We start from the raw sequence: 19,925 nt of genomic DNA on the forward strand, positions 1-19,925 counted from the left end.
TTAAATTCTAATGTTTCCACCATTTTGCAGTGAGCAGTCAATTCTTCTTCAGTAACAGCTCTCTCAACTGCTCTCTCCTCTCTACTGTCACTACTGTCATCATCACCATTTAGGCTTTTATGACTTTACCCCTCTGTTGTTGGAAGATTGCAAACCAGTTACCTATCCCAAGATTCCCCCTCTAATGCACAGAATACATCATTACAGATCAATCTTTCTCAAGTTAGTTTCAATATAATCATTCTCCCACTCAGAAAAATTTAATAACCTCCTATTGCCTTCAGAATTAAGCTACATTTTCCTACCTTGCTAAGCAAGACTTTCCACAGTTTGACCTCAACTCATACTAAATGGTCTAAAAAAAAAAACCAAAATAAACAAAAATAAAAAGAACAAAGACATGAATCCTAGTTGACTGCTTATGCTAAAGGTATGTACATACAACATGGTGACAATATCTCATAAAATTATTCAAGACATAAAATATTCTGATGTACATGAAAGTGTTAAGAAATGGGTATTCTGTTTGCGATTTCACTGACTTATAGTTCTGTTGATACAAAAACAGTTTCTCCTACTGACATGAGAGCAAAATTCATGGGAGAGCTTTCAGATTCTTGAGTGTGGTCATGCAAAACAGAAATCCCAGCACTGTTGTGCCAATAGAACAATAAAAGAAATATTGTTTCATAAGAGTTGTGAGTTTTACTACAGTTACACAGCTTTCAACAATTATTCCAGGAGGAAAAAAAAAATGCTACTCAACCTATGAAATTAAGTTCTGAATCCTCTGAACTCAAAGCGACCTCCTTGCTACCACGTAAAACAAACAAATGAATGACTATTGCCCTTTTCATTTTTCTGTTAACTTTTGAGATTATTTTAATCAACTGGGTGTAAGTTTGATGATTTTCTTCCTTTAGGGTGATAAAGGGCTTCCTCTCTTTTATTATAAAGGCAATATCTAAATATTCTAAAGAAATAAAATAAAAATAAGCAAAAAGAACATACAAAAAAGGACCCATATAGTTATGCCCTTATCCTGCTCACAGAGACACAGATACCAAAATATTTTATTGCTAAAATGCAGGGGTGGGGAAATAATTCACTTTGTACCATGGCTTTTATAAGCAGGATAAAATCAGAAGCCCATGAGTACATCATTTTATTCAATGATATTATTCCCGATTTTCCCCTCTGATACTAGATTCTCCACAGCTCTTGAGCTGTCTTTAAACCAGACCTTCAAACAGGCCCTCACTACCAATGCCAGCAAAATGAGACTTCCAGAAAGTTAGAGTAGAAAACAATTAATTGCATAATTCTCAACAGCTGAGTTAAAATAAGATGGAGACTAAACCTGTGATTAAACAGGGAAGGATAAGTGACACTTCCAGTGTGACATTAAAAGGAAAGGAGTATGCCCTTCCCCTACCTCCTTCCCCTTCTGCTGGCTTCTATGCAGGAATGGAGCAGTCTTCTTGGACCATGGAGATCGAATCTGCAAGTTGAAGATGACAGAGCAACAAGACTGAGGAAACCTTGGTCCCCAACACTCTGGAGCTCCTTTTTCAGCCCTGGATTGCTTATGCTTAGAAAATATGTAAGAAAAACAAACAGCCTGATAAATTCACATATGGGCTGCCTGTCTCCTTTAATGAGTAGCCAAACACAAAACGAATGTGAAGAGTTGGAAGACTGAACACAGCAAAGAGATGCTTTCACACCAAGAGCGCTCTATAGGAAAATCTCAGGTAACTGAAATTTCTTACATTTCACAACCTCTGTTCCTACCTAATTTTTCTGGTACCTGATATTGTAAATAAGATTACAGGAAAATGAAAATTTGAGAATGCCAGACCTAAAAACAAATTAATCAGGTATCTTCTCATTTCTGCAAATAGCCTTTTTTTCCACATCCATAAATCCATGAACTTGATCTGTTTCTTGCTCATTAAACATAGAACGCATGACTAGAAAATGTACACACTGAAAGTGTGAAATCCATTTTGCAGTTAACCAGTGGGTCTGTTAGAGTATTTCCCATCTACAGAGCTATCCACTGTAAATACTCAGATAATCAGAAAACCTGGGAGCCAAATTCTGGGAGTTACCAGTTTACAACTAACAGAATCCAGCATATTAGAAAAATTGCTATGCCCTTATATGACAGTGCGAGAACAGAGGGTAAGAGACCCTGTGTTGGTAAAAAGCACAGGAACAGTGTTGAAGGGCACCATTTATTATATTTGCAACCACCTATTTCCAAAAAGACATCATAAGTGAATTTTTAAAAAGGAAAATATATTTAATAAAATTCTTAAAATATTTAAAAAAGCAAATATATAGTGGAACAAGGCAGATAATGACCGAAATTGAAGCTAGGAAGAGGGATTGCTCTTGTACTAAATTTAGCCGTGGGCTTCAAGGCAGATAAGGGACGCGGACACCGTAGCTCTCAACAGGCATAACCTGCAGACAACGTTGGAGAGTGTATAGTCTATGAGGCTTGTTCTCTGCTCTCAGCTCCTTCTATACTTGCTGTGTAACCATAAAAGTCCCCATCCCTCTTCACAACTCTTTGAGGAAGTGTCTACTCTATGTGACGGTGAAAGGACTGCCAGTCCTGGAGCACCACAGTGGTGGAAAGTGTCTCAGACTGAGCCGTACAAGTCCTTCTGGGTCCTCTCTGCCCTTGGAGGGAGGCAGAAAGACTCTCCCTGATTTGGGTTTGTGAATGATAGGGCTTCCAACCACCATCTTTCCTGTCACATAAAGGAAACCTGTTTGAGACAAGAGATAATGAGGTCAAAATGGAAAGTGAAGCACAGTCAAGTGATGGAGTGGAGGTAAGGGGGGGAGGGGAAGGAGAAGAGAGAAGGGGAGAGGGAGACAACCATTTGAGCACCTTGATCCAGCTGGGCCTAAAGCTGAACTATCCTTAGACTATCGGCGATGGAGCCAATAAATTTTCCTTTTTTTTCCTTCAACTTCTCTTCCCTGGATTTCTAGTATTTGAAACTAATGAATTACAACTAAAACACTTGTGTTTCACATCATTGGTTACATGTTCCTATCTGTAAAATGAAAGGCCTGGAATAAATCTTAAACTTCCTTTTGAATCTAAAGTTCTGTAGTTCTAACTAGATTAATATGGGAATTTCTTCAGGACAAAGGCTTTATCTCATCTATATTGGTATAAAATTTCTGGCACTTAGAAGGCTCTCAATAACTATTCCTTGTAATCAATTGAAAAAAAAAATGGGCCAACCACTCTCTAAACCTATTTTATAATAAAGCATTTACCTCTGTTATTTTTGCTTACTTATTTCCCATCTGTATCCCCAATAAAGCAGTGTCAGATACATGCCCACAGGTTTCTCTTTCCTGGGAAGAGAGCTAAATAATGTAGTTAAATACCGAATGTGTTTAATTCTCAAGTGAGAAATACACGTTGTACTATAAATCTGATTTCGTGGGAAATATAATACTCCAAGAGAGTTACTTATTATTGATATAGCCCAATCTAGAGAGAAAATTATTAATCATTCTATTTATAACGAACTTTAAGATTTGCCATTTCTTGCTTTGTATTTGCGGGAAACCAGGGGAAGTGTAAAGGCATTTATTGGATCTGTAGATTTAAAAAAAGTATTATCCAAGTTTTGGAACTTCAGCTCATGAATTTGTTAATGTCATAACTTTCTTTTCTTTCAAGTATCAGCCGTCATCCCCAGAAAGAAAGAAAATATATATGCATGTATACATATACCACTTCGCCCTCCAGCATGAGGGAGAAAATGACAAAGCACTTTGCTATGACACATGAGACAGGGTCCTTTTCCTGTTCTCCTCTAAGATTCAACGTGTATTGCATTCTGGGACTAACCCTAATAACCTGATGTGCAAGGCCCCAAATCAACACTTGTGATAAAGTTTTCATGAAAGCTGAGGAAACAGAAGTTACAAGCTAGATGCATAACCAAGGCTCCCAGTGGTGACCGAGGCAAGAGGAAACTTGCCTGTCCTACTTCCACTGGGCATGGGTGAGATGAACTGATGTACAAAAGCAACAGCTGTCCAATAAGTCACAGTAGTTTTATCACTTGTACTTTTACAAATCATTTCTATTTTCTAGTAATTAAACTTTTCTCTATAGCCATATGCAAAGAGTTCTGGTGGGAAAAGCAGAGAGAGAATGATGGTCACAGACTGGTCTTTTCTTCATAGTAAAACATCCACAGAGATGTTAGAAGAAGAAGAAAGAAAGAACCTCCCCCCCCGCCCCGCCCCGCCACACACACACACAGGAGTCCCTGAAGCTCTCTGCCAGGAGCACTTATGTAGTGTTTCCTTGTCCCTGGTGATACCTTTGTGTTGTAACATTAACTTCTCAAAGGAACATTTCTTGATGTTGTTACCAATCTTAACTGTGCCTTAGTTTTCTTATGTGAAAAAAATGATAATAAAAATGCTTATCCCATCTACCGTATAAGGTTATTAAAGAGATCTAAAGAGATAATGCACACTAAAGTGCTTTGAAAGCTATAAATCACTATTCAAAAATATTATTACTATCCTCATCACTGTTATTTGTTTTCACAACAATCTTGTGAGGCTGGTAACTCTTTCCAAGGAGGAAATTAAGGATCAGTAAGATTAAGTGTCTTGCCTAAAGTCCACAGCTATTTGGTAGCTAAGCGGATGTGAATTCACCCTGACCTGCTGCTACACCATACAAATACATGTACACTGAAAATGAGAAAGAGAAAAGGTTTCCAGAGTTGTACATGAACACTTTTTCGTGCCTTTGACCTAAAATGTTTAAACTTCTAAGAAGATAGGTTAAGTAATCTTACAGACATTCAAGTATCAGGTTAAAATCATAAACCCGTTTCTCTAGTCAGTCAATCAAAACCAGATACAGAACAAGAGGAACAGGTGTGTTTCACACAGTGTTTACACAACCAGAAAAAGACAGATACTCTTGGACCTTCAAAATATGTTAGTTAGCTCTACTAGTTTGGAAATAGGAATGATTATATACTGTAGGTGGAAGGGTAAGAACAACTTTTTGGAGGCCAATTTGTCAGTATCTATCACAATTAAGGAATAGTCTCTGACTAAGCAACTCTCCTGCTAGAAAATTCAGACCTCAGAAATAAATTGTCAACTACACAGAGATACATTTATGTACATGATGTTCCTTGTAACAATCCTTATAACAATTTTAAAAATTTAACTTCAAACAACTTAAATATCTATAAAAAATCCACTAAATAAATTATGGTATATTTGTTCAATAAAAGACTTCAGCCACTTGAAAAAGTGAAGTCAGTTTATCTGATCAGATACTAAGAGACCCTGCCATCCATTGTGGATGATGCAAACCAGCTGCAGAACAGCATAATTTTGCATATATAATATATATAAAGATTGGGAAGACAAGTATCTAACTGATAATCCTAGTTTCCACTAAAGGGCACATGATTGAGTAGACTTTCACTTTCTATGTCTCATTACTGTTTGAATTTTCATTATAAGGAGCACGTTTTAGTTCAGAATAAAAATTTTAATAAAAATAATTTCTTAAGCAGCTCATTTGCTGATTTGGTGTTGTCACAATGAAAATAATAAAAAGCTGTATAGAAAATAAGTGGTAAAGAATATTCTAAGAGGAAATAACAATGATAAAGGCGGGAGACGTGCCAAGAGTCAGTAGGCCTTCCAGATGTGTAACAATAATTATATGATGCAACGCTGACATAAAAATAAGATGAAATTTAAAAACCTAAATATATTGGGTTTGTATATTATACTCAAGCATTCAATGAAATAAGAAATCACATAATTCCAGGGAAGTGAAAATTATTTAATAAACAGGGATAATGGTAGTGCAATATAGAGAAAACTGATTTAGATCTAAAACTTATACTGCAAATGAACTCCACATCAATTATTACAGAAATGTAAAAAGAAAAAAAAGTAAAGTATTAATTACAAAAAATAAAGTTACGCTAATATTCCCAGAATTTAAATGAAGCATGAAAAACATCATACTATTGTATTACTAAGAAATTTTTTGTTTGTCTGTTCGAATTACTTCCTTAAGTCAGTTTCCTGGAGTACAACTGTTGGCACACGTGCACGCGCGCGCGCACACACACACACACACAGTACACAATACGCATTTACATGGCTCTTGACAGAGTTGGGAATCAAATTCAGAACACAAGTTTTGACAAATATGAGAGTATACATTTACAGATAGAATTGAACAAAATATCTCAACTAAAGCCCATCTAGAACATCATACATCCTGTAACCAATTACAACAGATAAAATTAGAAACAACCTGGGTCCACCATAGAAACAGAATAAATTATGACATACATTTATAGCCAAATGCTGCACAAAAAGATAAATACAAAGATCAGGCTTCAAAATGGAAATGGTTTATGATCTAATAAGTGAAAGGTTTTGGTTGTCATGGGTACTCCAAATAGAACTTTGTATAAACATGGATATAAAGGTTCTAAGGAAGCACAGAGAAACAGAAAATGTTAGTGTTCAGGATGTGAGAATATGGGATAATTTAATGTTACCTTTAATATTATTTTAACAATATGCAATATATTTAGATAACCTAATGGAGTATATTGAAATGTACAGATGATAAGAGTAAGACTGTTCCCATCAATTTGCAATTCTATTGCTACTAGTTAGGGCAAAAGTAGACTATGAAGCAAAGGTATTAAATATGAACTGGATGCCCTAAAGCACAAGTGCTTTCTAATAAATAAATGTCAGTTTCAATTCTCTGGAGGCTGAGAAAAATCATGGAAAAAAGGAATGCCTGAAACCACATATATTTTTAGTGGAAAAACTATCAAAGAATGTCTATTAGATTTACTTTAGGGGGTTAGGGGTTGTGACATCAGAAGGCTCATGATTTGCTTCCAAGGCCCATCACATAACCAGTTGGTATCTCAGACTCAACACTGGCAAAATAGCTTAGCAGCCTCACTTTTTCTTCTGACACTTGAGAATGGTCTATACTAAGAATTTTTAACTATCAAAAGGAAAAGAAAAAAAATCAGAAAGAAAGGACATATATTTGAGCTACGCAATACAGACTGTGAGTTAGTTGAGGGCAGGGACAGAAATCATCCTCTTCATATGTATCACAAAAATTTAAGGAAAGGCCCCTACACTGCTGATGTGTGTTCATAGAACAATTTGAAATACTGCTGCCACCTGGTGGGCAATTTATCTTTACTTTTTATTTATGGATAGTATAAGTGGAACTAAGATCCTCATAAGAACACTTCTAGAATAATTTCATAATAAACAGTTACATTGATATTTATGTTTAATTCAATACTCATGAATTCAGGTATTAAACTAATAAATATGTTTTATTAGTTTACCAAACATAAGCAATGAAGAAATGGTAACGTAAAGATATATTCTTAGAAGCAAAAATTTGCTTTTAAATTGACTCCAAAAAATGACAACTTTCAATTTTAGCAGGGCAATAATCCCTCATTTTCACTTTTATACATTTTCTTCCTTGGGTAAAAGTGATTATAGAAATTTCCCTTTCTTCCTAAATATTTGAACTATAACACATATGAATCAAATCTCCATTAAAATTTTTAAACTTTTTCCACCATTTATTCATTCTTTCAACATTTTTTAATGATTACAGTATTCACCCTTGTGCAAGTAACAAGAAAAAAAGTCAAAATTCCAAATATGTTTCATAATTCATTCTCTGGCTCACTGACTGTTATAATAAACATTAACCGTCAGCTGGTATTCTTAGCTTAACTCTTAGTGCCAACTCAGCACTAAATTCAAGTGTTTCCTTGATGCTATAGAAGTACTTGTGTTGTCCAAATATAAATGAAACAAAATTTAAAACTGCAAAATTTTATCAATCTTTATTAGAAACTTTTTGCATCATATAAATTATTTGGGTGGGGTAATTAGATTTGTTTGTTTATTTGCTGGAGGTACTGGGGATTGAACCCAGGACCTTGTACATACTAAGCATGCACTCTACCATTGAGCTATACCCTCCCCCCTTGCATCATATAAATTTGATTTCCTAGGGCAAAGCCTCAATTGCCTGCTCTGATGACAGCTATGATTTGCATGGCCTCTAGGGAATTATGTGAGCTGCTGCTGCTTCTGAGACAAATAAGACATGGTGAGAAATACAGGTTTCTTTTACATCAGGCCAAAAACATGCTACAGGTGCATGGCACTGGTTAATGGGGATGGATCTACTTTTAGCAATGACGGGCTGAGCTGATTATACTGAGTCCATAGGAGAACTGGCAGTTCCCCAGATGCAAACTCTGCTCTTCCTGGGGTATCAGAAGATGAGATGGACAGGGGCCTAGGGCATAATCCAAATGAAAGAAAACACATGAAAATGGGAATTTAAATGAATGACATGAATATCTGTATGTAGGAGCTCATTAGTGGGTTTTAAGTCTTATTCTGAGCATGTGCTGGTGTCCTTAAGCACATGCTTAGTACCTCAGGTAATTGGGCCCTTGCTTGACAAGGTTGCCCGAAGCACTGGAGACCACTATAAAGCTGGGTCTGCAGGGAAAATAGCACTTTAGAACTTCCCCTACAGAGAAACTAGTAGGGGATTGGAAAACAAGTTACTTACTTAAGGCCCCTCCCAGCTCCTCCTTTGGGAGCAAGGCATTTCCTGATGAGGGAATATCATCCCAGCCAGACCAGGAACTTCTCAGGGACTACAGCAATCTTTGCATTTCCTGCCTTAGCCCAGTGCTGAGCACACAGTGGCTTTCAACAATTAAAAAAGTAATAATAATTTAAAAATTACCCACACTTTCTGCTTAGTCTACATAATAACTTAATTTAAAATTTATTCCTAGTCATAACAATATACCTTAAGAAGTAACTCAATTAACAGTAGGAAATGGAAACATAAACCGTACCAATAAAAAAACAAGACTTGAAGGAACAAAACTGAAAGTAGTATAAACAAATTAGATGAATCATCGGATTGAAAAAGAATATAGTACAGGATGGGTAAACTGAAATCACCATGGACTAATAACAAGCTCTGTAAGGGGCAAAGATTTTTGTATGCTTACCTGTTATAACCTCAGAGCCCAGAACAGCAACCAGCACATAGGAGGCACTCAATGAACATGTGTCAAATAAATAAATGAGCTGTCCTGGTTTAAAAGAAGAAAGGAAGGAAGGAATACAATTAGATTTTCCTTCTACTAGGAGTTAATTTGAGTTGTTTTTGTTGTTTGGTTGTTTTTCCAATTCTAGAGCTAAAGAAAACATCTTTCATGCAGCTGTAATTTTTTTCTTATGTAGAACACTGCCAAAAAGTGGTATTTTAATCCCATCAGGAACAGAGAGTAGAATGCAAACTGTTCTTTCTCTCATGACATTAGCCACAGTTCTCTTGCCCTGTGGTTCTGCAATGCTAGAGAAGCTTGAGATAGAACATCGCATATAGATAGAAGCCTGACATCCAGTTCTCTCCAGGGAAATAAACATATTTAGCTAGTTTAGTATTCCTTGATGAACTATTAATGATTGGTTGTTTCACAGAGATGTTTTTCTCAGTGATGTGAGGAAAAACAAAATATTGAAAGGAAAAATAACACATTTGAATAATGGGAGAATTTTCAAGTAACCTATTCCTGCAGTCATCAAATACTATCTATGACAACATAATTCATCAGGTGGGAATCCATTCACTTCATCCTGCAGCACATCTTCAACTATTCAGTCTTTTCTTAAACTAGCCCAGATGGAGTCTATTTATTACTGAAGATTTGCATTCCATGTATTCATTTATTTAACAGATATCTATTAGGTATCTACTAAGTGCCAATGTTTTAGCTACATACTTGTGATATAGTGGTGAATAAGACACAATCTTTACCCCCAGGGAGCTCATAGCCTCCTACAGTTCACTATAAGAGATTGCACAAATGAAAATGCCCTTGCATTTGGGGACTAGTTAAACAAAGAATGTGATGGGAAAGAAACCATAACATCTTTGAAGTGCTATTATGTGCCAGACACATTTAGAGGGGTATCTCGAACTATACTTTCCAAATAGCTATCACCAACGCCTGCTTATCTTTTTCATCCTACTTTTTCATCTACTAATCCCCACCTGACATTGTTCACAGCTGACACACAGTAGGGTTTTTTTTGTAGCTGCCGCATTAATGAATTTGAGAGGCAGGAATTCTTATTTTACAAATGAGACCAAAACTGATGACTTAAATGATGTGTTCATAATTGTGCAACCCTTAAGTCACAGATCTGCGGTTTAAACCTTAGTATGAAGGGAAAGCCCATGTTCTTTCTATAATCACTCCCCTAAATGCGTATTTCTTTACAGAGAAATGAATCTGTCTTCTTTTGTTAAACACTGTTATGTAAAAGTCAGAGTTACAGAGATCTCGCCTTCAAGAGCCTGACAGGTTAGTTAGTAAGAAAAGAAATATCTGGAGATTCAACTGAAAGTAAGGGAGAGTCAGGGTATGAAAGGAACTCCAGAGATGGGATAGGGGAGGGTGAGCTGGACCAGGGGCTGGTCAGTCCTGAAGAGCACTTTCACTTGGCTGGGGTCTGCTGTCCCTGGAATATGAGGACTTAGAATTAGTAAATTCCTTCAGAGCAGACAGCTTTCCTACACGGCCTTTCTCTGAGTCCCTGTTTCCGTTTAGAAGCCAGAGAATAGAAAATTCTTCCCCTCTTCTTGAGAAGGAAGACTGTGGAAGGCAGAAGAAAGGCTCATTTTGAAGGGAATTTGGAGCGTTTATGGTGAAAGAAAAGAAAAAGAGAGAGATGGAGAAAAACAACTGTAGGAACTGAGGTTGTCTTGCCTCGAAAAGAGAAAAGTAGGTGAGTGGAGGATGGGATGAGAAGCTAACTTCTAAAACCCTCCTCATGGGAAAATCAGAAGTTTGTCGAATGTCTTTACACTTACTTGGTAAGCATTTGAAGCGACCTGTACTTGAAGGACTGTTGGCTTGCCCTGGAGAAGAGGGTTTAGATTTATTCTCTTGAGCACCGGACAGTGGAACCAAAGGGTGAATGCCTGGTGGAAACACGTTTCTACTCAACACAAAGCAATGTCTTTAAGAAGAGCTGTCTCAGGAGGAAAGTAGTCCAGCAGAGGCAGGCTGCTCCCCGGAGGCTGCCCGCCGAGGGAATCAGCCCAAGGGTCGCGACCCCCTGATCCGGGGTCGCCGGCGGGGGCGGGGACCGGGAGCTCCGTGTGCGCACGACAGAGGCGCCAGCTGCGCATCCGGGGCTCCCCTGGGAGCGGCGCAGGGCGGCGCGGGGCGGGGCCGGGGTCCGGGATGTTTGCCCTTCGGCTGGGCGCTCGGCTGCGGGCGCAGGAACTGGGCGCAGCATGCTCGCCGCCGTCAGGGGCCTCGTGCGCCTCCGCCTGGGGCGCGTCCCCCACTGCCCCGCGGGAGCGCCTCCAGAAGCCGAGCGACGGCCCGTCGCGTCTCTCCGGCGCAGAGGTCTCCGGCGGTACTCCAGCGACGGGGCCCCCAGCGGCTCGGGGCCCCAAGGTTCCGGTGAGCCGGGGCTGGGAATGGCCTGGGACGGGGGTCCGTGGAGGTGCGGGCGAGGAGCCGGGGCCGGCGGGTCGAGGTGTGAGCGCGCCCTGATTCACTGTATGGTTCGTCTGTCGGTTCCTCCGTCCATCCCTGTCGCTTTCGCAGCAGGGAAGATCCACAGGGTCCCCGCCGAGCACACGCCGTCGCAGTTCGACAAGAAAATCCTGCTGTGGACCGGGCGTTTCAAAGCGATGGAGGAGATCCCGCCTCGGGTTCCGTAAGTGTGGCTTGTACTGGGTTTCGTGCGCTCGGGAGGGACCGGCTTGGGCATGGAGGGCGCGGGGTCCATCTTCGTGCATCCTGGAGCGAAGGCAGCCGCAGAGCCACACAGGTCTTGACTGTATCGTCCACCACCTGAAGGAATTTACTTACGCACCCCTAAGTGCGGTTAAATATCAAGCTGTTTGACTGCGTGATGGGAGCTAAGCTAAGCTTACAGGGAGACTGTTGAAGCTGGCTGAAGACCCAGAAGTTCGGTGGGCACTTCCACCATCGCCCAGATACCCACCCCCAGCGAGCTGCGGGGCAGTGGAACAATCAAGCCAAATCGAAGGCGCAGCACGGTCTCCGCGTGCACCGTGGGTCGGGGGTGCCTCATGGCTAGTGGGGTGGCTGGAGAGTCTCTGGGAAGGAGCCACATGCACTGACGTGGTCTTCTGGGGCAGGAAGTGCCTAGTGTCCATGGTTCTGCAGCCCTTTGAGCATCGGATTTACTCCGATTAGGACCCACCAAGTATCAGCGTCGCTGATCTCTGAACCATACCAAATCCATGATAGAGGTTCGCTTGATAAAACTCAAGCTGACGACTTCACCTCCAGGGTAAACGTAATATGTTAAAAAGAAAAAGAAAAAACAAAAAGGAAGAAAGCAAATGTAACCCGTAAAAACCGCTTTCCAGTTTCAATTTATGCAAAGCCCAAAAAACTTCCCAGCACTTTACAAGAGAGGGGATAAAAAGGGAAGGAAGGAAACTAAAAATTAAATTAATCTACTACTTTTTAAACTGATCTTAACAAAAAAATAGGGAGATTAGAACTATGATATCAAATAAGGATGTTTAAGTTTTATAGGAGGTAATCAGTGCCCGTTAGAATGGACCATGGAAACTGGGCCTGCAACTTGTTCTGCACATATCGCCCACACTTTTATTTATATTTAATTTAGTTGTTACCAAAAGCATCACAAATAAATGGAAAAACAGATATGATGGGAAATGTTCACCCAATAGTGAATTCTCAAACATTTTTATCCCTTTCTTGGATCAAATTATTTAGTGAAAAACGGACATGGCATTTGAAATAAAATGGAACTTGAAATCTGTCTTCAGCATTTATTCAACCACAAAGATTTTTTTAATAATATAAAGCAAATTTTGTTTTTCTTGAGATGTATAGCCTCTAAACTAACAGACTTAGCCCAAAGCAGAAATTAGCCCAGAAAATCTAGACCACCCTCAGTGTTTTTGGATTTTGAGTTCTTGAGCTGCAGCAGAGTAAACAAGAATGCAAAAAAACCTGCATTATCATAAATTAACACTTGTCAAGAGATGCTAGGCCTATTATTGTGTTAACATAGCTGTATCTGTGAAGAGACCCATTTTACAGAAATAATTTAATTCCCCCAGGATCACAGTCAAAAGAGGAATTATAAACAGGAGAATTTAACTTTGAACAATATGCCTATGAAAGGTATTATAGTTTAAGGTTTGAAACATGAAAGTATTTGAATATTTTTCAGTTTATTATTTTCTATAATTTTTAAAATACTGCTATTTAGGAGGGCTATGGCTCCTAAGCTAACTGTTAGATTTACAATGTAAACAGCTTCACTTTTTATGTTCTTAATGGACATATAATTAACGACTGACCTATAATTTTTGTACTGTACACTAATGATATTTAATAATAAGTGTATTTTTTCTTTTGTTTTTTTCAGTGTTAAACTAATTTGGTATAGTAGATCAAAGCCAGATAAATGGGTGAAAAAGATCAGATCTTTTAGGTTCCATCTGGAGCAAAAGTCAACAAATATAATCTAATAATGTCCTCATATTTACCTGTTTGCAACTAACATCTTAAAACTTTCATTAATCTGTCTAAAATCTGAGGAAAACAGGCTAGATACTGGTTTTCTGTGTTCTTTCAACTACTGGAAAAGTTAAAGAAAATTTTTTTCATTTTTAAAAGGAATTGCAACTTGTCTTTCTGGAATTCTTTATAAAATTCCATTCTATTCAAACGTGACATTAGGTAAGAAAGACTGCTGCTGAGTGCATTCTCAAAAATCATTAATTATGTGTATTTATAAACTGCCACTTCATATTACTGCACATTGTTAAAGTTCAACATAAAAGGCCCACAGGTGTGATTACTTTTGTAACACTACTCTTTGTTAGTAGTACCACTAAAATCTGGACAACTTGCATGTAACTTTATTAATAAATTCTATAAGACTACACAGTATTCAAATAAGCATAGAAAATTTCAGAATAATAATAAGAAAACAAAGGTATTTTTCTTCAATAAATTATCGTGATTTTGATCATTTCTTCTGAAAACTTCATGCATAAGTCATGAAGGAAACCCCCTTTCTCTAACAGACATTCTCACAAAATGTGTAATATATAACGGTAGTGTAATAAGAGCCATCTTCACAAATCTCTTTAATAGAGATAAGATGGGAGGGGGCAAGAAGATACTGGGAAGCTAGTGAGAAAACAAAGTGATGAAAATGAGTTTTAAAAAACAACCTGTTTGAAAACAAAGCCCATTTAATGACACAGGGGCCAAATGAACACAATTCATAGACTTACATGGACATTCATTCTTTCTTTTATCCCAGTCAGTAAAAAGAGTCAAGTCATAATATGTATTCATTATATTTTGAGCAATTAGAACCTAAATATACTGCACCGTGGTTTCTTGGTGGCCAACCTTAGCTAGGATCTGCATAAATACTGTTCATTTGAAATTGGTAAAATAACGGGCTAGCATTTGGAAGTCTTTCACATCTGCCATTTGCATTCAGAGAAATTTTTGGAATATTTACATAACAAATCATTTTCTATTTTGCTAGTCAGAAAAATCATATTGCTTTAATGTAATTAACAGAATATACGTCTTGGTTTAGGCCAGAAATGATAGATGCTACAAGAAACAAAGCTCGAGTGAAAGCTTGTTACATAATGATTGGACTCACGATTATCGCCTGCTTTGCAGTGATAGCGTCAGGCAAAAGGGTGAGTACCTCTAAAATAAAGATAGACTTGTGAATTCGAAGAAAGATTATGAGCTTTGTTCTCCTTTATGGAATGATCGCTGTTCTTTCAAATTTATCTTAGACACCTTGAGCCACCCACATGTATCTGCCATACTGGAAATAAATTTGTTCATGGAAATTGGAGTCAACAAATTACATAGGTAGGAGGGTCAGAAGCTTGCTTCCATTTATAAGATAAGCAAAAACAAAAACAGGACAGTTTATAGCCTGGTTATAAATCTGCACAGGAAGAACTTTGTTGTATGAACAGTATCCAAACTAGATCATTCCTTAAATCATGAACTCAATTAGCTATTGCATAGAGTCGTGAAATAGAAGTTCAAAAGTTGGAAGTGATGACCAAGGCAGACTAGTTTGCCTGAATCCTGTATATGAGCCCTTTCCTTGCTATCTCTAATATGTGGATCCTAGAGGGAAATTAAGAGAGCATTGCTCTCTAATTTTGTTTCTTGCTACCCTAAATCTTTTCATCTGCTGATCACTTTTTACCATGAAGAGTAGCCCCACGAGTATCAGGAGTCTTCCCTTCTCCAGTCCTACTTTCTCCATCCCTGACAGCTTTCCTCTTTTGAACTTGCGTCTGGACACACTCCAGGATATCAGTGTGCTTCATTGTGGCACCTGCAACTGAACCCTTTAGAGCGTGATTAAAACTTCTTCATGTTTATAAGCGCATTTTAGTAATGCAGCCGGAGTTGGAACTAGGCTTTGGCAGCCACATCACACAGAATAGTTTGCTTGGATCGATACCTCTTTGCTCTCTGGGCATGCTTAGCCAACTGCCATTCTGCCCAGTCCTAGGATTCAGCTCTTCTCTACTTCGCAGGTTTCCAAGAGTGTTTGAGCCCAGTACTTTACAGCTTACTGATGTTATGTACGTGTCTGTTCATTTCTGTTGGCTTGGCAAAGAACTTATGCTTTGAAATTATTCTCATCAAATGGAAAATTTCTTAAATATTTGCTGGATTGAACATTTAAACATTGAAATGAAGAAAGTCAGTCTCTTGTTTTTAACCTATGCTAGATAAGATGGCTGCCCACCCAGTTGATGATTCTCTAGCTCCTAAAAGACAGATTGGAACCTGATACCGTCTGGACCCTCCATGTTTCATACCATCATCCCTTTCTTCCTTATGCTTCATCCACACTAGTTATTTTTATTTTTACTTTTTAATACGCCCAACTCTTTCTTCTCTCTAGGCTTTCCTTCCTTCCCCTGGCCTTATCATATATGGCTTATTCTCATTCTCCTCAGAGAAAGCTTCCCTGACCACCCCACCTAAAATGGCCTCGCTCAGGTTTTATTATCTTTCCAGCTGCTCATGAGTAAGTCATTGTACATCAGCAGGAATCCTTTTGGCTCCACCTTAAAATATATCCACAACTGGGCCCCTCCTCACCATCTCTGCTGATGTCACCCTGGTCTGGGATAACCAACATCTTTGCCTATTTTATTGCAATATCTTTTAAATGGTCTCACTTCTGCCCCTCTTGCCTCTCCAGTTCACCTTTCATTTTGAGTATTTAATGCATGTACCTTAACTAAGAAGGTGTCAGATGAAGATGGAGAAATGCTTAGCAAATTGAGATATATTTCAGAAAGTAAAAAGGATAGAACTTTGTGGTAAATTCAGTGTGGAAAGAGGAGAGAAAATGGAAGAATGAAACCAGAAAGCCTGTGTTTTTTGACTTGAGCACCTGGAAGGATGGTGCTGTGATTTGTTGAGATGTGTCAGCTGGGGAAGGAACTGGTAGGCATGGCAGGCATAATATATCAAGCCCTATATTTCAGATGTATTAAGTGTGAGATGCATATTAGACATCCATCAATGTCTATTCAATTTTTATTTATTCTGCCAAGGACTTTGTATGTTCTTTGGTCTGAGGACCCATAGCTTTCCTTACTTCTGAAAAAGTCTAAGCTGTTATAACTCCACATGTGGCCTCTTCCCCCTTTCTAACTCTTCTTCCCACCTCTTTGGAATGTATGTTGGAACTTCTGGTTCTATTCTCCGTGTCTCTTAACTTCTCTTTTCTATTTTTTGTCTGTTTATCTCTGTGCCACACTTAAGTTATTTCCTTAGATCTACCTCCTGATTATGATGCTAATTGTCTTTTCTTTTCACAGGTGATTTTACCCCCCAGATAAATGCCTAGTTTCCTTGCCAGTTCCTTGGGCTGGTGAAAGGAGTTTTAGTCATTTCACAGGAATACCTCAGCTCCATGCTGAAGATCCAAATACTGAACTTGCCTGTTGGTGTAGAAATTAAACTCTCGGCCCACAGCTGTTAAGGCCAATATTTTTTCCCTAATGCCTCTGTTTGAAGCCATTTCCTTTAATCCTGGCTTTAGTCCTCATTCCTCACCAATTCATGCCTTTTGCATCCTTTCTATGTCTTGGAACTGAGGATTTCCCTCTCTTGATTTTGAGCTTAATTTGGTATTTGAAAATATACTTGTTACTTTTTATCTAGCAAATATGTCTGTGTGTGCCAAGAGAGGCTGGGGACAGATTTCTGACATCAGCTGTCCTGTTGACTGGAAGTCTAGAAACTTAAGTAAATTTTTTTTTGTACCAAAGGATCATTTTTCTTAAATGATTTGTGTGAATGTTTTATATTCCTTTTCTCCTTTTTATAGAGTCTCTCCTGTGTATCGCTATCTAAAACACAAATCCTTTCCAGAGAGTCAAAAGTTCTGTTTGCCTGTTTGTTTGTTTCTGCAGGCTGCAGAACGACATGAATCCTTAACAAGTTGGAACCTGGCAAAGAAAGCTAAGTGGCGAGAAGAAGCTGCGTTGGCTGCACAGGCCAAGGCGAAATGATCCTCTGACTGACAGGGTGTTCCTGGAATGTCATCACTATTCTCAGCAAACATAAAAGATAGGTAAAATAGGATAGTTAAGAAAACATTTGCTGATGTTTTATTTTAGTGACAAGAACCACAGTCTTTTTTATTTTTACTTTTTAGTAAACTTTTGTTGTTGCATAACATACATTCAGAGAGTTCACAAAAGTGTATACAGCTTGATAGATTTTTACGTAGTGAACACACCTGCGTAACCGCTGCCAAGGTCGAGATGTAGAACATCAGCAGCCCCTCAGAAGCCTCCTTCCTGCCCTCTGTCAGTCATGACCCTCCAAAGGTAACCATTGTTGTGAGTTCTATCAGCATAGATTAATCTTGCCTGTTTTTGAACTTTATGTAAATGGAATTACACAGTATGCACTTGTGGATTCTTATACTCAACATTATATTGTGAGATTCACCCACAAGTTTTTTGAGTTCATTCATTTTTATTATGTTATAGTAATCCAGTGTATAAATATGCCACAACTTATCTGAATATTTAGTCCAGTTTTTAGCCATCAGAGATAATGTTAAAACGAACGCTCTGTGCATGTCATTATATGTTGAATTAAATCACTAAGGGCTCTTTCAAACCTAAACGAATTTTCAACCAAAGTTCTACTGTATTTGGTGACTGGATAGGCCCTCTGGGTATTCTTTTTTCCCAGTGAACTTTTATTCTAGTTTGCAACTAGGTGAAACAAGTTTACAAAGTCTTATAAACCAAGAACTATTCATTTCAAAACCTATTCTAAAATGATGAAAGTACTAAAACAGTTATTGTAAAAGCAACTTAAAAAAGACAAAAACATTAGAGAAAGAAAAATAGTATGTGCCAGTGGTCTTCAAACTTGAGTAAGCCATAAGACAGCTTTTAAAATTATGTCTCTTCTCCTCACACATCTTTAATTTGGTGTCTGTAATTTTAAAATCATAAACATGAGTAGTTCAAGTGATATCATTTCCAGTTTATTGTATATTAAATGTACTTTAAATATAGTTTCCTTTATAACCTTGAAGCTACATAGTTAGCTCATCCAATTTATGGAGGATGTCTGCTTTGTAACTTTAAGGACAAAGCCAGTCCTTGCTGTCAAACTCATAAGCCAAATAAAGCTTGGACTTACTTTCTGTTAGGAAAAGTCTTACTTTGATTTAAAAATGAAAATGTGAGTACACATTCCTGTGACACTAATCTCGCTTCTTAGTTCAACTCTGAGATGGATGGAGAAGGCAGGAAGCCTTATGAGTTCACCCTCTAGACAAACCAGGGCGTTACCAGCTGGAGCATTTTGCACAATGGCGCTCTCTCCTCTGCCCCTCTGGAACTTTTTCTTTAGCAGCTGTCCATTTGAATTACCAGTCTGTCATGCAGAAGGTGTTTGCACCACTGAGCAAAGCTTAAGTAAGAGTCATGAGTGAGAAGTGCTTTTGGGGTGTAATAGTACAAAGTTGATTGTGAGGAGAGGTGAGAAAGGAGAAATGGCAGACTTGGACAGATCAGTTTTAGGAAAGAGTATATAGAGTTTAAAGATCTGGAAATCAGTTCTCTTAAAAATATCTTACTCTGTATACTTCTTTGAAAGTCTTTTTGTATGCTCTGCTTGAAGACTCCTGGGATATTCTAAATATTCTTCAAAGAAAATGTAAGCATGGATGTGATCATTTCCATTTCCAGTTAGATCGAAGACCAGATGTCCAGAGAAATCATGCAGCATTGAACTAAAAATCCTGGTTAAAATATTTTTTAAAGTATCTTTTAAAACACTTGGCTGAACTCCCAGGGAAAGAAGGAAGATCCTTACTATAGACAGTAAGAAAGTAAAAATGCAGAGAGTTAAGTGTATCTTATGCTGCTATTTGCCATGGGGGCATCTGGGTATCCTAGGTGGTCATATGTTAGGGAGAATAAACAAAAACATGAGGCCTAGTGAAACTGAGAGGATGGACATCCACATGAAGCCAGAATCCAAGAAGCTTATATTGTCAGTGGACTGAACTGGGATTTGGTGGTAATGGTGAGGTGCCTGTTTTGCTGCTTACAATGGCAAAGACTGAAAACAGTTTAAATGTCCATCAACAGGGGATTAATTGAATAAATGATGGTGTGTCCCCATAATGGAGTACTCTGCAGGTAC

General features: G+C 38.3%; 1 protein-coding gene and 1 long non-coding RNA gene across 2 annotated transcripts in view; one reads left to right on the plus strand and one right to left on the minus strand.

Annotated features, from left to right (window-relative positions):
* LOC116154392 (uncharacterized) overlaps window positions 1-11,314 on the minus strand; it is a 52,664-nt gene extending 41,350 nt beyond the window's left edge. Inside the window, exons 1-2 of the long non-coding RNA XR_004138278.2 lie at window positions 11,015-11,314; window positions 9,144-9,227 (exon numbers count right to left, since the gene is read on the minus strand). This is a non-coding gene — a long non-coding RNA (uncharacterized LOC116154392). The remainder of the gene's footprint in view (window positions 1-9,143; window positions 9,228-11,014) is intronic.
* Window positions 11,315-11,416: 102 nt separating this feature from the next.
* FAM162B (family with sequence similarity 162 member B) lies at window positions 11,417-18,743 on the plus strand. The gene is made up of 4 exons (XM_064486746.1): window positions 11,417-11,615; window positions 11,766-11,874; window positions 14,788-14,896; window positions 17,663-18,743. Exons 1-4 carry the CDS (start codon window positions 11,444-11,446, stop codon window positions 17,759-17,761), a joined length of 489 nt encoding a protein of 162 aa, XP_064342816.1. The 5' UTR covers window positions 11,417-11,443; the 3' UTR covers window positions 17,762-18,743.
* The last annotated feature ends 1,182 nt before the right edge of the window (window positions 18,744-19,925 follow it).

Source organism: Camelus dromedarius, chromosome 6 (genome assembly GCF_036321535.1).
Source record: "Camelus dromedarius isolate mCamDro1 chromosome 6, mCamDro1.pat, whole genome shotgun sequence".
Lineage (NCBI taxonomy): Eukaryota > Metazoa > Chordata > Mammalia > Artiodactyla > Camelidae > Camelus > Camelus dromedarius.